The sequence below is a fragment of the Nymphaea colorata genome, chromosome 5 (assembly GCF_008831285.2).
Source record: "Nymphaea colorata isolate Beijing-Zhang1983 chromosome 5, ASM883128v2, whole genome shotgun sequence".
In the NCBI taxonomy this organism is placed as follows: Eukaryota; Viridiplantae; Streptophyta; class Magnoliopsida; order Nymphaeales; family Nymphaeaceae; genus Nymphaea; species Nymphaea colorata.
In genome coordinates this window covers 4,962,911-4,976,606 of record NC_045142.1, presented here as the reverse complement: position 1 = coordinate 4,976,606, position 13,696 = coordinate 4,962,911, and the positions used below count along the sequence as shown (strand labels likewise).

The 13,696-nt window shown below is 35.8% G+C and overlaps 2 protein-coding genes across 6 annotated transcripts in view; both read left to right on the top strand.

Annotated features, from left to right (window-relative positions):
* LOC116254078 (probable LRR receptor-like serine/threonine-protein kinase At1g51810) overlaps window positions 1–6,302 on the top strand; it is a 103,928-nt gene extending 97,626 nt beyond the window's left edge. The window contains exons 10-13 of one of the 2 annotated variants that reach the window (XM_050077883.1): window positions 2,779–2,905; window positions 4,352–4,420; window positions 4,508–4,680; window positions 5,448–5,588. In XM_050077883.1, coding sequence (XP_049933840.1) covers window positions 2,779–2,905; window positions 4,352–4,420; window positions 4,508–4,674 — 363 coding nt within the window. In that variant the 3' untranslated portion in view covers window positions 4,675–4,680; window positions 5,448–5,588. Of the gene's footprint in view, window positions 1–2,778; window positions 2,906–4,351; window positions 4,421–4,507; window positions 4,681–5,447 lie in introns of both variants that reach the window. The other variant, XM_050077882.1, reaches the window with a different exon arrangement.
* Window positions 1–13,696, top strand: part of LOC116254513 (uncharacterized protein At1g24485-like) — a 79,042-nt gene that overhangs the window by 8,773 nt on the left and 56,573 nt on the right. The window contains exons 8-9 of one of the 4 annotated variants that reach the window (XR_007573429.1): window positions 1,525–1,616; window positions 2,466–2,591. The exons of 1 other annotated variant lie outside the window; for it this stretch is intronic. The gene's annotated coding sequence lies outside the window, so the exon portion shown is untranslated. Of the gene's footprint in view, window positions 1–1,524; window positions 1,617–2,465; window positions 2,592–13,696 lie in introns of those variants that run through there. 2 more of the 4 variants (XR_004172697.2, XR_004172698.2) reach the window with 2 other exon arrangements.

Sequence of the window (13,696 nt, the reverse complement as noted above, 5' to 3'; positions counted from 1 at the left end):
CTCTCTGTCTCTGTCTCTTCCTCCCTTCTCTATTGTCTCGCCCTCTTTCCGTTGCTCTCTCTTTCATCTTCACCCTCTTTCTCCATCTCTCTCCCTTTGTATCCCACCCACTCCTTCTCTGTGTCTCACCCTCCTTCTTTGTGTAGCCCTCTCCTTCCGCCTCTTCTCTCTCCCTCCTTCCCTTCTTCTTTCCTCCCTCCTCCTCCCTCATTCCCTTCTTCCTCCTCCCTCCTTCCTTCCCTTCTTCATCCTCTTTCCCCTTCGTTCTTTCTGCGCTGGTGAAACCCTCTGCTGAAAACCTTGGTAGGAATTGCCAAGGGTTCCAAAATCCCTCATTCCCTTCTTCCCTTCTTCTCCTTCCCTTCTTCCCTTTTTCTTCCTCCCTCGCTCCCTTCTTCCTCCTCCCTCCTTCCCTTCTTCCCTTCTTCTTCTTCCTCCTCCCTCCTTCCCTTCCTCCCTTCTTCTCCTTCCCTTCTACTTCCTCCCTCCTTCCCTTCTTCCCTTCTTCTTCCTCCCCGTCCATTCTTCCTCCTTCCTTCAATGGTAAAAAAAAAAAATTTTCCGGAAAAATTTTTCCACCCCTCTGGTTGGAAAAATTTTTCCGGAAATATATTCCCGAAATCACCTCCAACGGTCAAAAAAATTTATCCATGTTTGATAGAATGAGAAAAAATTTTAAAAGTTTGAAATTTTTTTCCTCCGGTATAGTGTTTTTCCAGCATAACAAATGCCCCTTAGTGTATGAGAGAGAGAAAGAGAGAGGGGGCAATCAAAGGGTGCTCATATAACTTCTTTCGGCCATCGATAGAGAAATTAGAAATATGATAACTGCAATTGGGTGATGGTATTGCATCCAAAGCATACCAAACTAAAAGTATGATATCTGTAATTGGTTAATGTCATTTCATCTATATACAACATCTTGAATGCTCTTTAATTGTCTGTACTTTTAGTACAAAGGGAAACAACCTCACTGAAGTCAATCCAAGTCCACTCTCAACAAATGGTGAAAGAAATAAGAAGCCAATCACTGTTGGAGTATCAGTTGGCATGGGTATCTTATTTCTATTGCTAGTTGGTTGTGTCATCAATGCATGCCTTCGAAGCCAACGTCTTAGGCCATCACTAAATGTCATGTTCAAGAATAATGTAGGTAAGTCATTTTATTCCCAAATGTGCCTTAGTAGTCTCCAATTAAATTGATTGCAAATGGATACTCTCTTAGATTCCCAGCTCCTTCTAGCATATTGGGCAAGGCACCTCCCTATGAAAGGAAGGGACAACATTCTCGCTCTATAGTCAATACTTCTTGCTATAAAAAGTCTTTCTAGAGAATGTACTTTTTGTATCCTGTGTACCTCATTATGATGTTGCTAATTGCTTGTGCATTATTTTTTCATACTTCATAATGTCTGTCTTCAACCAGTCACATTGCAGAAGTGAGCTTGAATTTACCCTCATTTTTACAAAAAGAGGCCATTTAGAATTGATCAGTTATGCATGCTCTATTGCCTCCTAATATAGAACACATCGACATTTGCCTGGTCTATGTTTGTTTGTGGAGGACGATGGACCAATCCACTTGCAGGTCTTGAACCTCATTGAGGTGATGAAATGTAAGTGGATGAATTAGATATTCGTACTTCAATATTTGAAATTTCAGCTTACTTCTTCATTCATTTGTTTACAAGTAGTAGTTATTTATCTGACAAGAGTGAGACCTTGACTTGAAAATTAAATTGTAGCTCTTTTGCTTAATCCTTCTTTCCTTGTCAGGTTATTGCAATTGTGCTTGATTGTTCATTGCCTAAAATAATTTCTCTGCTTTCATTTTTTCATTGTATTTTTGGGAACTTTATAAGATTGAGTAGTGATCCTCCTCTTCACTAAGCCATCTCTTCATGTTTACAACACAATCAACATTAGTAAGCTAAAAATGATGTCTTCTATAATTGTAGGTATGAAGGAAGAGAATAGGTGATTGGTGTACTCATTTTAAATTGAAAAAAGATAAGTATTCAAGAAACTGTTAAACACTTAGACCCAAAGGTGGTTGGCATAATGGGAGCAGGCAATTGTTGTCAAGCAAATTCCTTGGTTTAGTTTCCATGGGAATCAACCCCTTACATAATGTTGTTCCAAGTGTGTCTCCTAGGATTGGGAGGTGCAGTCAAGGTGTTTCATGGTTGTCCCCATTAGAGTATTGGCATGGTTAAACCTTGAACATGTTTTGAAATTAAAAAACTATTACATAATTGAAGTGCCAATGATGATGAAAGGAGTGCATTTCATCCCAAACTTATAGGCATTCAAAATCAATTACTTGCATTGAACTTCTTCATGAAATTGAATGACACTAAAATTGTTAAAGTAATGAAACAACAAACAAATTTCTAACACATAGCCACCATGAGGACATAAACTATGAGCTTGACTGGCTAATGAATTGTCATGTGAAATTGTAGAGAACCATGTCAAGCAACAAGCTGGTTGCATTCAACTGGGGCAAAACCATGCATTCACCTATGAAGAGATTGTCAAGATTACACAAAACTTTGAAATTCTTATTGGTGATGGAGGATCTGGTTCTGTTTATTATGGATGCCTTAATAATGGCAATGAAGTTGCAGTCAAGGTATTGAAAGATTGGCAAGAACAAGGATCTAAAGAATTTGTCGCAGAGGTTAGAGTAGATTGTGTTTATTGTTAATTGTTTTTGCTCATTTTATTCCCAAAATTTTGTGAAGGAACTCAAGTTTTTCCATTCCAACATTGTAGGTCAAGTTATTAATGACAGTGCATCACAAAAACCTTGTAGCATTTGTTGGATTTTGTGATGAAGGCATGAATAATATTGTCCTCTATGAGTACATGCAGAATGGAAGCTTGAGAGACATCTTATCAGGTATAAACCTAGCCAAATTTCTTTTTTACAATGTGTCATGAATTTATAATTATACCCAGCAAATCACAAAAACAACATGCCAACCAAGTTATAGGATGAGTTGCATAGAATATGGCAAGGACATGCATAACCCACTAGATGATTACTTTAAAATGTCATAAAGGATTTTGCCTTCAAAATCCTTATAAGCATGTCATAGCATATGATTATTTGAGATCATGATCTGAATTCATGCACATAACATAAGGATGATCAGTTAAAAAGTTAGGCAGTTCACAACACCTGCCTTCAAAATTTTTCACACTTATAGGCATAGTTGAAATGTAGAAGACCCTTGTCTAGCCTTGATAGAAGCTTTTGTTATTTTGTTTTGTTAGACATTTTTGTTGTCAGCATGAATTACTTTAAAAGGAAATTACAATGTGTCAAGAAATTTTCATGCATATTGGTGATTGATTCCCACTAGATTTAGTTTAATTATCAACTTAATTTGTCATATTTCAGTCTTTTGCTAATATTCATTGGTTGTATTTCACTTACTTTAGTTGTACTAGATGGGAGAGCATTACTTTCCCTGCGATTGTGTGTTATACTTGCTAAGAGACCAAAAATATCAAAATATGTGTTGTTAAACAATTTTTAGCATCCGAGCCATTATCAGCCATGAAGAGACCAAAAACTATTGGACAAACAATAACAAGACACACATCTAGCTAACTTTCAAGCAAATAGTGGAAACAAATGCATGGTCCTTGCATTGTCCATTGGCAATTGATTTGGTACTTATCTTCTATATTAGATACCGTAACTTTACCCATTTTTCAAATGTTAAGGAAAAGATAAACTCCATTGCAGATTATTCTTGTAGTGCATGCAAGTAAAATTTCTATAAGTTCAATGTTTAGCCAAGAAACTAAGACCATGGAAGTGAAAAATTTTGAGCAGAAAAAAAAATTATGTGATCATTCAAGCTAAATACAAGTGGCAAAATACAAGAGATGGTACTTTACAAGAGATGTAGATGTCCAATAAGTGGCAAAATACAAGAATAAAAGCATGAACTAGATCTAGTTTGACTTGATTACTACATGAAGCTCTTCAGCAGTTCAAATCCACAAAAGCACCAAATAGTGAACTTAAAATGAAGATCTTCCAAACTATTTCCTATCATCCACAAGTTGGCGTGCTGAAACAAATGAACTGCCTCATTATTATCAAAGACCTCTTGGGATAAGAATTGTTTATAAGAAAATACATGGTAAAGAAACATACATATATGCACACCTTCTAGAACTTGAAGCAGCTATTTTTTTCTTAAGCCCCCAAACATTTTAGGACTATATTATTTACATAGTTTATACAAGGGCCAATAGTGCTTCATGTTATCTTAGTAATAAGTCACAAAATTAAATATTAAGAAATTGAAATTGTTTTCATTAAATGCAGGAAAAAGAACTGGAGCAGAACCTTTAACATGGAAGAGGCGGTTGCAAATAGCATTGGATGTTGCAACTGGTATGCAACCTATGTCATTTAGTCTCGACAGCTTCATCATCTTTAATGGTCTTTTGTGAATGCTGATAAGTTGAGCCTCCAATGCAGGTTTGGAATATCTACACTCAGGTTGCCAACCCTCCATAATTCACAGAGACATAAAAAGCACAAACATACTTCTTAATGAACAACTAGAAGCCAAAGTAGCAGACTTTGGAATTTCTAGGATTGTTGAGAAGACTCAAATATCAACAATAATTGTTGGTACACCTTGATCCTGAGTATGTTTTTCTATTTAAGTTATTTGGTCTTCTTCGATACATATTTGAATATTTTTTGTGGTCTAAAACATGTCATGGCTGATTCACCCAGTAGTAGCTTTTGTAGCTGGAGCAAATGTGAAATGTTGGCTCTGTTAAACTTGGCTCAAGACCAAGCCAACTACATAACATGATTTGATTGGGAAGAACAATGAATCTAAAACATGAAAACTATTCAAACCTATGCTTAAATGAGAAACTAGGAAAGTGCAGTTGTGGGCTATGATTGTTTTGGCATGCACAATTTGTTAACAAAACATGCTGATGAAGTAGAGTCGAGAAATTGTTAAGTACTGCATTTGTTTGAGGCAATGAACTTATTGGCCATTGAACATTATGCTATATATGGGAGCCCCATGCTGCATGTTACCACTATAGGCAACCCTCTTGCACGTCTAATACCTTACTTGATGCACATGTTTTACTTGCACATGCTGTAGCTACTTGCTTTTTTATAAGACTACAATTGTTCAGCTCAATATTAAAAAGAGAATAACTAGAAGCAGAAAAAATGCATCATATTACATTCAAGAGAATAACATGAAGAAGGAGTTAAAATATCAACAAGACAAGATAGCTAAGAAGGGCTCTTTTGACCCACAATGACAGTATACCCTTCTAATAGACCTTCAATAGTAAAAGCCTATAGATCCACAATGAAAGCAAGCCGCAATGACTTCCTCTGATTAACTTTGAACACAAGGTCACTATATATTTTGGTTTTGCAGGTACTCAGAAACAAGCCTTCTTACCAAAAAGAGTGATGTTTACAGCTTTGGTGTGGTTCTTTTTGAGCTTATGTGCGGTCAAGGAGCCATACTTAGCAGTCTTGACGAACATTTTCATATTATTGAATGGGCAACATCAAAGATTGTGAGGGGTGACATAGAGAGCATTATTGACCCAAGGATTAAAGGGCAGCACAAAATGAATTCTGTATGGAAGGTAGCAGAAATAGCATTAGCATGTACTGCAAGGAGATCTGTTGAGCGGCCAAACATGTATAATATTCTAAAGGACTTGAACGAGGCGATGGAGATTGAGACTGGTTACTATGCGCTTGATGTTTCAAGGACAGAAGTGATGACTATGTCAGTGTGTTCTCCTGAAACACTTATTTCGACTACAAACCACCAAGAACATCCATTAGCAAGATAGAAACTTATGTTGATATCAACATCATAGCAGACAGACAAAGCTTCATTGAAACATTAGTTGATCTCTTGCTATTTGACAATTGACTTATTCAAGATGCAACAGAAAGCGGCCATGTAGGCCATGAAAAGTTCATTGGTTTTTACTTTCTGGTAGAATATCTAAACTGAGAACACTATCCTGAATGAATAGGGCGACTATTTGATTAAGTGTTTAGCAAAGATGCATACAATGTTACCCTAGACTTTTAGATAGGAAGCCTCAAAGGATGGTTGATTCATGCAAGAACTAGTTCCTGATTTTTATAGCTTAGTGTTTTTAAGGAGATGAAGAGTAGCAGTGTGGCCAATGGCTCTGCACTAGCCATGTGGGTCTTCTCCAATGTATGCTTGATCAATCACCTAGTTGGAAAGATTAGCTTTTTATAACCGAATGTCCATAATCTTTCTATGGTTGCAATAATTTAACTTGCTTTGGGTGGAAATTAAATACAACTCAATTTTGAATTTTCATCTACAATTAAGCATCAATTCAAGTCCACCAAACTAAAGAAAGTTATTTGTGAACGACAGTTTTAAAAATTCCTAAAGATTGGTATATTATAAGGAGCTCTCACAAGGTAGTAGAACATATTTTCCATTTGCTTGAGTCTACAGTGATTTTTAAAGGGCCATTTGGTTAAATTAAACATCTAGAAACAAATTGGACTTTGTAATTGGAAAAACTAGCTTTTATAAACTCAAGTTTTTGGATAAAAAGCTAGGAAAAAGAACTTCAATCATATTTTTTTGTAAAATATGAAAGTGAAAAAGCCAACAACTAGCTAGATCTTTTAAAATTGGAAATGAAATTGGATTTTAGAGCTTGGGTGCTGGGTCCTTATTTCATTCTTTCTTTCTCTTGCTATTATCTCTTCTAGGCAATGATTTGAGCCAGGACATGAATTGCGACAATTAGATTCTAATGGCAACAATGTGAAATCAATGAGGAGATGAAAAAACTGGACTTCTTGAGGAGGTCCTCGGTAAGGTCAGGGTTATAGACAATAATCTCCACATGATATAGACAATAACCAGTTATAGATTCTCAATGCAAGCTTTCCCAAGCAATATTTGGATATCCATAATTTAACAGCTATATGTTCATTTCTCTTGTTCTATAGTCTGTGTCCAAGGGCTTTCTTCAGATATGTGAGAATTACGGCCATGTCATAGAAAGATAAATAAGCGTTGGAAGATAGACGAGCTTTCCTTAGCAATTGTTGGTACCATGAAACATCATAAACTGCTTTGTCTTTAATGGCAACTTTGAAATTGACAACAACATGCATATCAATGGTTCATCGGCCCAATTTCCCAATTTCTTTCAACAATTTTAGAACACTTTCTTTGCGATATGAACATGCATTTCTTGCCATAAACAATTTAGTTAGGCTGAACACCAAGTCCAATAGCTTGGACTTGGCTTAGTAAAGCTCATCTCAAACCCAAGCTTGAGCTGACTCCTTTCACAAATGATTTGAATTCGAGTTTAAAAAAAAGAACTCATTTGCTTAACCGAGCGAGCTTGAGTTCACTGAATTTGACTTGATAAAGCTTGACCCTGCTCATCGATCCCAGTTTTTTTTTTAAAAAAAAGCTCATTTGCTTAACCAAGTCGAGCTTGAATTCACTGAATTTGACTTGATAAAGCTCAACCCAGCTCACCGATCCGAGGGTCCATTTAAATTTTTGGTCACCGGTCCTTAGGTCTATTTAAATGTTTTGGCCTAAGGCAGATGACATTAATTACTCTCTCTCTCCCCTCCCCCACTCTTTGACACATTAATTACTTGCTTCCTCTCTTCATCGGTTTATATGCCTGTGATAGTGAATTGGCAGCTATAAATTTTTGTTAATTGTTTGAAACAAAAGAGCTTACCAAGCGAGTCAAAATCCAAAAATACATTATTGAGTCAGCTCGAGCTTAATTTGTTGAGCTTGACTTAAGTTCGAGCCAAGCTTGAGCTTCAGCTGAGTATTTCAAGTGTCAAGCCAACTCAAACTCTTCCACTCCAATATAAAGGAGCTATCAGTTCAGTTGCTTAAGAGGTTTGAACTACTCTAATAACCCCTTTTACTTGCCTTGGAAAGAGAAAATAAAAAGGGTCTTGAAAATTTGCCTTTCCATCAAAGTCTCATCTGAATGATGTTCTCTTGATTAATAGTTTAAATGTTATTGGATGAGATTGTCCATTGAAGTTTCCCTCATGAAAAGACATGTTAACTCTATTATCAATTAGAGCATAAATTCTGTAAGAATGCTCATGAATGTGGGAATTATATCTTATCTGGTTGCATAAGCATTATAATGTAGTGAAGATACAAGACATTTTATCCTTGGACAATCTACAAGTTTAAGTGTCATTTGAATAACTTGTTTTCACATGAGGAGTACACTGCACAAGACTTTAGCACAGGCCATGTGGTTTATAACTTGTAGGTATGATGAGAGTGAACTGCATAAGTTAATGCGAGATCATATTCAGATAATAAAGTAGCATAAATACAGTTTCCTTTTCATTATTTGTATTCGAAAATGATTAAGAATTATTCGTTATGTACCAAACAGAGAGAAATGGTTTTAGATCCTATTATTAATATATTAGCGCCATAATGTTTTGGGGATCATTTGTGAATTTATCTTAGTTGGATACATTAAATTTTACGTGATCACCATTCAGTATTTTATATGATTCTTGAAATTGCTATTGTGCATTTTGCATGAAGTTTTTCTCTCATTTGAAAGAATTTGGTGAAACAACAGCTTAAGGGACCAATTGAATAGATTTAAGGCCATTCTATTCATAACTATATGGGTATGTATATATAGTTGTTGAAGTATATATCCCTTAGACCAGGCAGGAGAATATTAGAATTATTGGATTAATCCCACTCTAGTGGCCCAGTAGGAGAAATGAAAAACAAATGAGCTCGCGTAACTCGAATTCTAACTCAATCTCAAACTCGACTCGTTTAATAAACTAGTCAAACTCGAGCCGAGCTTATACTAGCAAGTTTGAGTTGAGATCACTGCACATTCCTACCCACACCTCACTCTATGGATACGGCCACAACATACAAACATGCCACATGGGGCGGCAGATGACGCTCACCCCACTTCCACCTTTATACTGAAGTGGAATTGCATTAGCATATGTTAAAAGCTGACACACAAAATGTATGTATATATATTTAGTATATAATATTTATTTAAAACTAATCTGATCCAATCCAAGTCTAAATTCGATATGATATTTTTCTTTTCATTTCTTAAATCCACACACATAAAATCTGATCGGTCATCAGTTTTAAATCACAATTCAATCCGGCTTTTTAATTGGATGTTCAACTTTTTTTTTCGTGTCTGATTTTTTTGAAGCAGTTCTATTTGATATGTGACCCAAATCAAATTTATTAACATCCCTAAAGATTACAATATCACACTACAAGGAATCAAGCATTTACTAGTGTGAAACTTGAAAAAAAAAAATGGTACATGGGCGTCCATTATGAGTCATTGGGAAGAGTAACAGTAAATTACCGCCAATGTATCTGTCTAAAAAGTTTGAGTACATATATTAAACTGTGTGGCATACTCTTATGTTCCCATCTATTTGCCTAAAAATCGAGACAGATCATTGTAATGCAATGCTTTTAAAAGTGCCAATCTTGCCTCAATTTTTTGGGCAAATAGATGGGACAGTAAGATATTCCCAACTTCCCCTTAATAAAGAGAAGAAAAAGTATCGGCCTTACTTGCATGGTCAGTCCACCCAAAGAATGACACCATCATTAGTGACGCGGCAAAGAGATGTTAGGGAAGCCTGCACTTCTTTAACGGTGATATGCCTTGGCCTTATGTTAGAATAAAATATATATAATAAAAATTTATTTTTAAATAAAATAATAATTTAGTTAAGGTATTGGCCGGATCGAACCAACTCAGGCCATCCATCCCGGTGCATACCCTTAGCCGTGATAGGTGTGGAGCTAAAATCCCTGCTTCCAACCATCCACATAGACAGACAGCTACGATACCAATGGGCATTCGTGTCGCGATTTATTTATGAAAATAGACTTCCTGTCTACTTCATCGACCTTTTTTTCTTAGATTTTTTCCGTTCCCATGAAACACCTTACAAGCCTTTTTCCCAGCACATGGATTCTAACACAATTTTCCCAATTAAGCAGGACCAAAGGTCAAATATGTCATCTCTTATTAAATTTCAACCAGGAACAAGATATTAAACTGTCCGTGATTGAGAAAATGAAAAACTAACCCATAAGATAACATGGTCAAATTTTGGTCATGGAAGCGCGCAGTAGCGAAGTAATATGTTGACTGGTGTGTCCATAAAAAAAATTTGTAGAATTTACATATTGCTCCTGCAACAATTTGCATTTTCATATATACGACTGTGCATAATAATCTAAAATGGTTTAATTAGTGCCCCTCGGCTAAGAATCTTTTACTCAACCACTGATTGGATGTATTATCAAGTTTGGCGTACTGGCCCAGCCTTTAGCTACCTGCTGGGGCACGGATTGAGTTTAGTCGGCTACTATCAACACTGGTCTAGCGTTAGAATGGTGGAGCTAACTACGAACCCAGCCTCGGTGCCGCCTTACAATTCGGTGTGGTCGTTTGCCTGAATTCCCATGAGACTGCAAAACTAGAGGGTGACTTGTCATTTTATGACTTTTCTTCAAATGTGGTCTTTAATATTGGATTTGCAAAGTAAGTTGAGACGGCAATCTGCCATTAACAAGAAATACTAAGAAAATTAAGGCCGCAAAGAACAAATTGATCATGTACCATTCAACCACCCATTAACCATCTATGGTCGAAAACATAATTAAGCAAAACACACTAGTCAACTGAGTATCCGATTAGTGCAATACTATAAAAAACAGTATTGGCGCCATGTGTCAATATGGTGTATCGGCCAATATGTGTCGGTTCTTATTGCTATAATTTTTATGAATTCAAACTTTTATTTAGAATATTCTAAATTAATTATTTAATAAAAAAAATGGACCAGCATCAACCATGTGCCTCCATGAGCAAGGGGCCTATACTGTATACATAAGCCAAAACACAATAATACTAAGCGATGTTTATAACATAAAATTAATTACAGCAAGAGTTTGGCAAAGCGTGCCTTGATCCGCTCCTGCAGTTGCTCTATGTGGAATGTCATTTCATGGAGCACATGCTGTGTCCCTCTGAATTAAAAACCATACTAGTATGGTCAAACCCTATTCACTGGAAATTAAAGAACATACTGGTCTCTCACACTAAAGTTCCTTCTAATTTTCCACCTTCAAATAAGGTAGAAAAAGTAGACGTTGGTGTAATAGCACCATCCAAGGTTGGTATTGATTAAACTAAATTCCGGAATGCAAGCTGGAGGCTGCACATCAGGAAACAACATCAATACTGTAGGATAAAATGTAGCGGATCATCACCTATGTTCAGTCCTTCGTTTTTGCACAACAGATTTACCCTTAGCATCTCGCTCAAGAAGCAACATCTGAAACAGATTGAGAAGAGGAAGAAGAAAAGAGATTTGTTTCTCGAGTTTGCTTCTATGAGGCACCGACTAGGGAGATCAAGTGATTAAACCCTAAGTCTGAGTATTGCTGGGCTGTTTTTATCCCAAAATTTTCATTGGTTTTGGAATGCTCCAGAAAAATGAGGTTTTTATTTTGAAAGAGGAAAGAAAGGGACTCGTCCGTCGGTACGAGGATCAACCGTTCCCGGTGCCTTTACCGGAGGTAATCAACCCAAGGGCTATGTTTATCATTGATGCATTTCATTTTAACTTAAACATCTTTTTTATTCTATATGCGTGTAGAAAATAATGAAAGTTTGAAGTTTCATACTTTTGAAAATGTTCTTAAAAAGTTGCTTGAAAATGTGAAATGTTTTGAGGAAAAAGTCGAACTAGTAAATATCATTTGAAAAGCTTGTGAAATCATTTTGAAATCACTTTAGTGTTCTCTTAAGACTTAAGTAAGTTTTTGCTCTAATTCAGTTACCACCTAGCTAGAGCTCCATTCCTTCTTGCTTAATTTTTTTTGGAGATATGCTTGTGATCATAAGTGAAATGAAGTGGGTGAGAATGCATGAATGAATTTATCCTATATGATTGAAAGAATGTAAAACATTCCTACCACAACATTCATCTAAAGTCATTCCTACCACAACATACATCTAAGATTTCGTTGTTATAATTATTGTATATAAGAAGGAAAAGTTTTTGAAAAGGGATATGGATTGTAGACCATCAAGCATTATTCCAATATTGGTCATTACTTGGTTTGTGGTCTTAATGAAGTTGGTAAATAGAAAGTTCGTGAGAGGAGAATGTTAAAAAGAATACAAGAGATAAAACACTCTTATGAAAAGAAAGAGAGAGAGATAGAGAAAGACATGCATACATGTGTACTTACCATCACATATACACATATATGAAAGTTTAAGAGAAAAAGATGTATTGATTTGAAGAGAAAGAAAGATTTTAGAGGAAAAGAAAAATATCATACGTATATATGGGTATGAGAAATTTTATAAGAGAAGATATTTGTCTTCAAAAGAAGAATAAATATTTGAAAGAGAAGAAATGGAGCACATGTACATACGTATTCATGCACATATGAAAATTTATAAAATGGAAAGTGAAAGCAAAGAGAGAGAAAGATGGGGGGTCGTCATGTTGGCATAGATGTATATAACATGTGTCTACATCCATACTTCACAAGATTAGAAATCAAAGAACAACTTAAAATTACCAACTTCAAGTTTAATGTGGGCCGGAGGGGAGCTTGGACTCATGCAAGAGTCTAAGCTTAGTCCCTAAGGCTATGTTAGAAGGTTCCTTTTGAAAATGTTTTGAAAAATATGATTTATATAAACATACAATGTTATTATTTAGTTTGTTGTAAGGAATATATTTATTCCATCGTTGGGTATACAAGAAAACAAGCAACATAACAAGGTACTCGTTAGGGTTCCTAATGAGATGATTAAGAAGGAAAACTAACGTAAAATGACATGCAAATGCATATTAACATATACATTTTAGTGAGGGTTTATCCCGGGTTGGACAAGTTCCAACCTCAAAAATTAATATGAAAATAAAGAGTCCTCAAACCATACTCTCATTCCCACTATACATTCACATATAAGTAGAAAACCAAGCAACTATGCATGAATAATATATAGACAACATTCAAGGAAAGAAAAAGAGAAAGAGGATGACGGAAAGTACAAGGTTCAATTAGGAGGGAGGATATGACGTAACTATGAAATGATATGTCACATCACTTTTTCATGTTCCCGGTGTACTTGAGTATAGCCTCTTGACTCTAAAATATAGATTGAGAGCTATCTCCTTTGGCCATGGAAAAATAAGAAATAGAGAAAAATAAGAGGAAGCAAAAGAACAACAAGAATTTATTCATGAAAAGGAAGAACATGATTAAAATGAAAGATCATCTCATCTTTCCATGCTCCCGGTGCACTTGAGCATAGCCTCTTGTCTTTAAAAAGAGATTGAGTGCTACCGCCTTTAGCCATGGGGAGATGAAGATGAGGAGAAAATGTAGAAAGAAAAACAATGTTATATTTAATAAAAGAAAGCATGATTCAATCACGAAATGAAAGATCCTCGCATCTTTTCATGCTCCCAATGCACTTGAGCATAGCCTCTTGTCTCTAAAAAGACATTGAGTGGAGAGGAAGAGGGAGAGAGAAAGAGCTCAAGAGAAACTTAAAT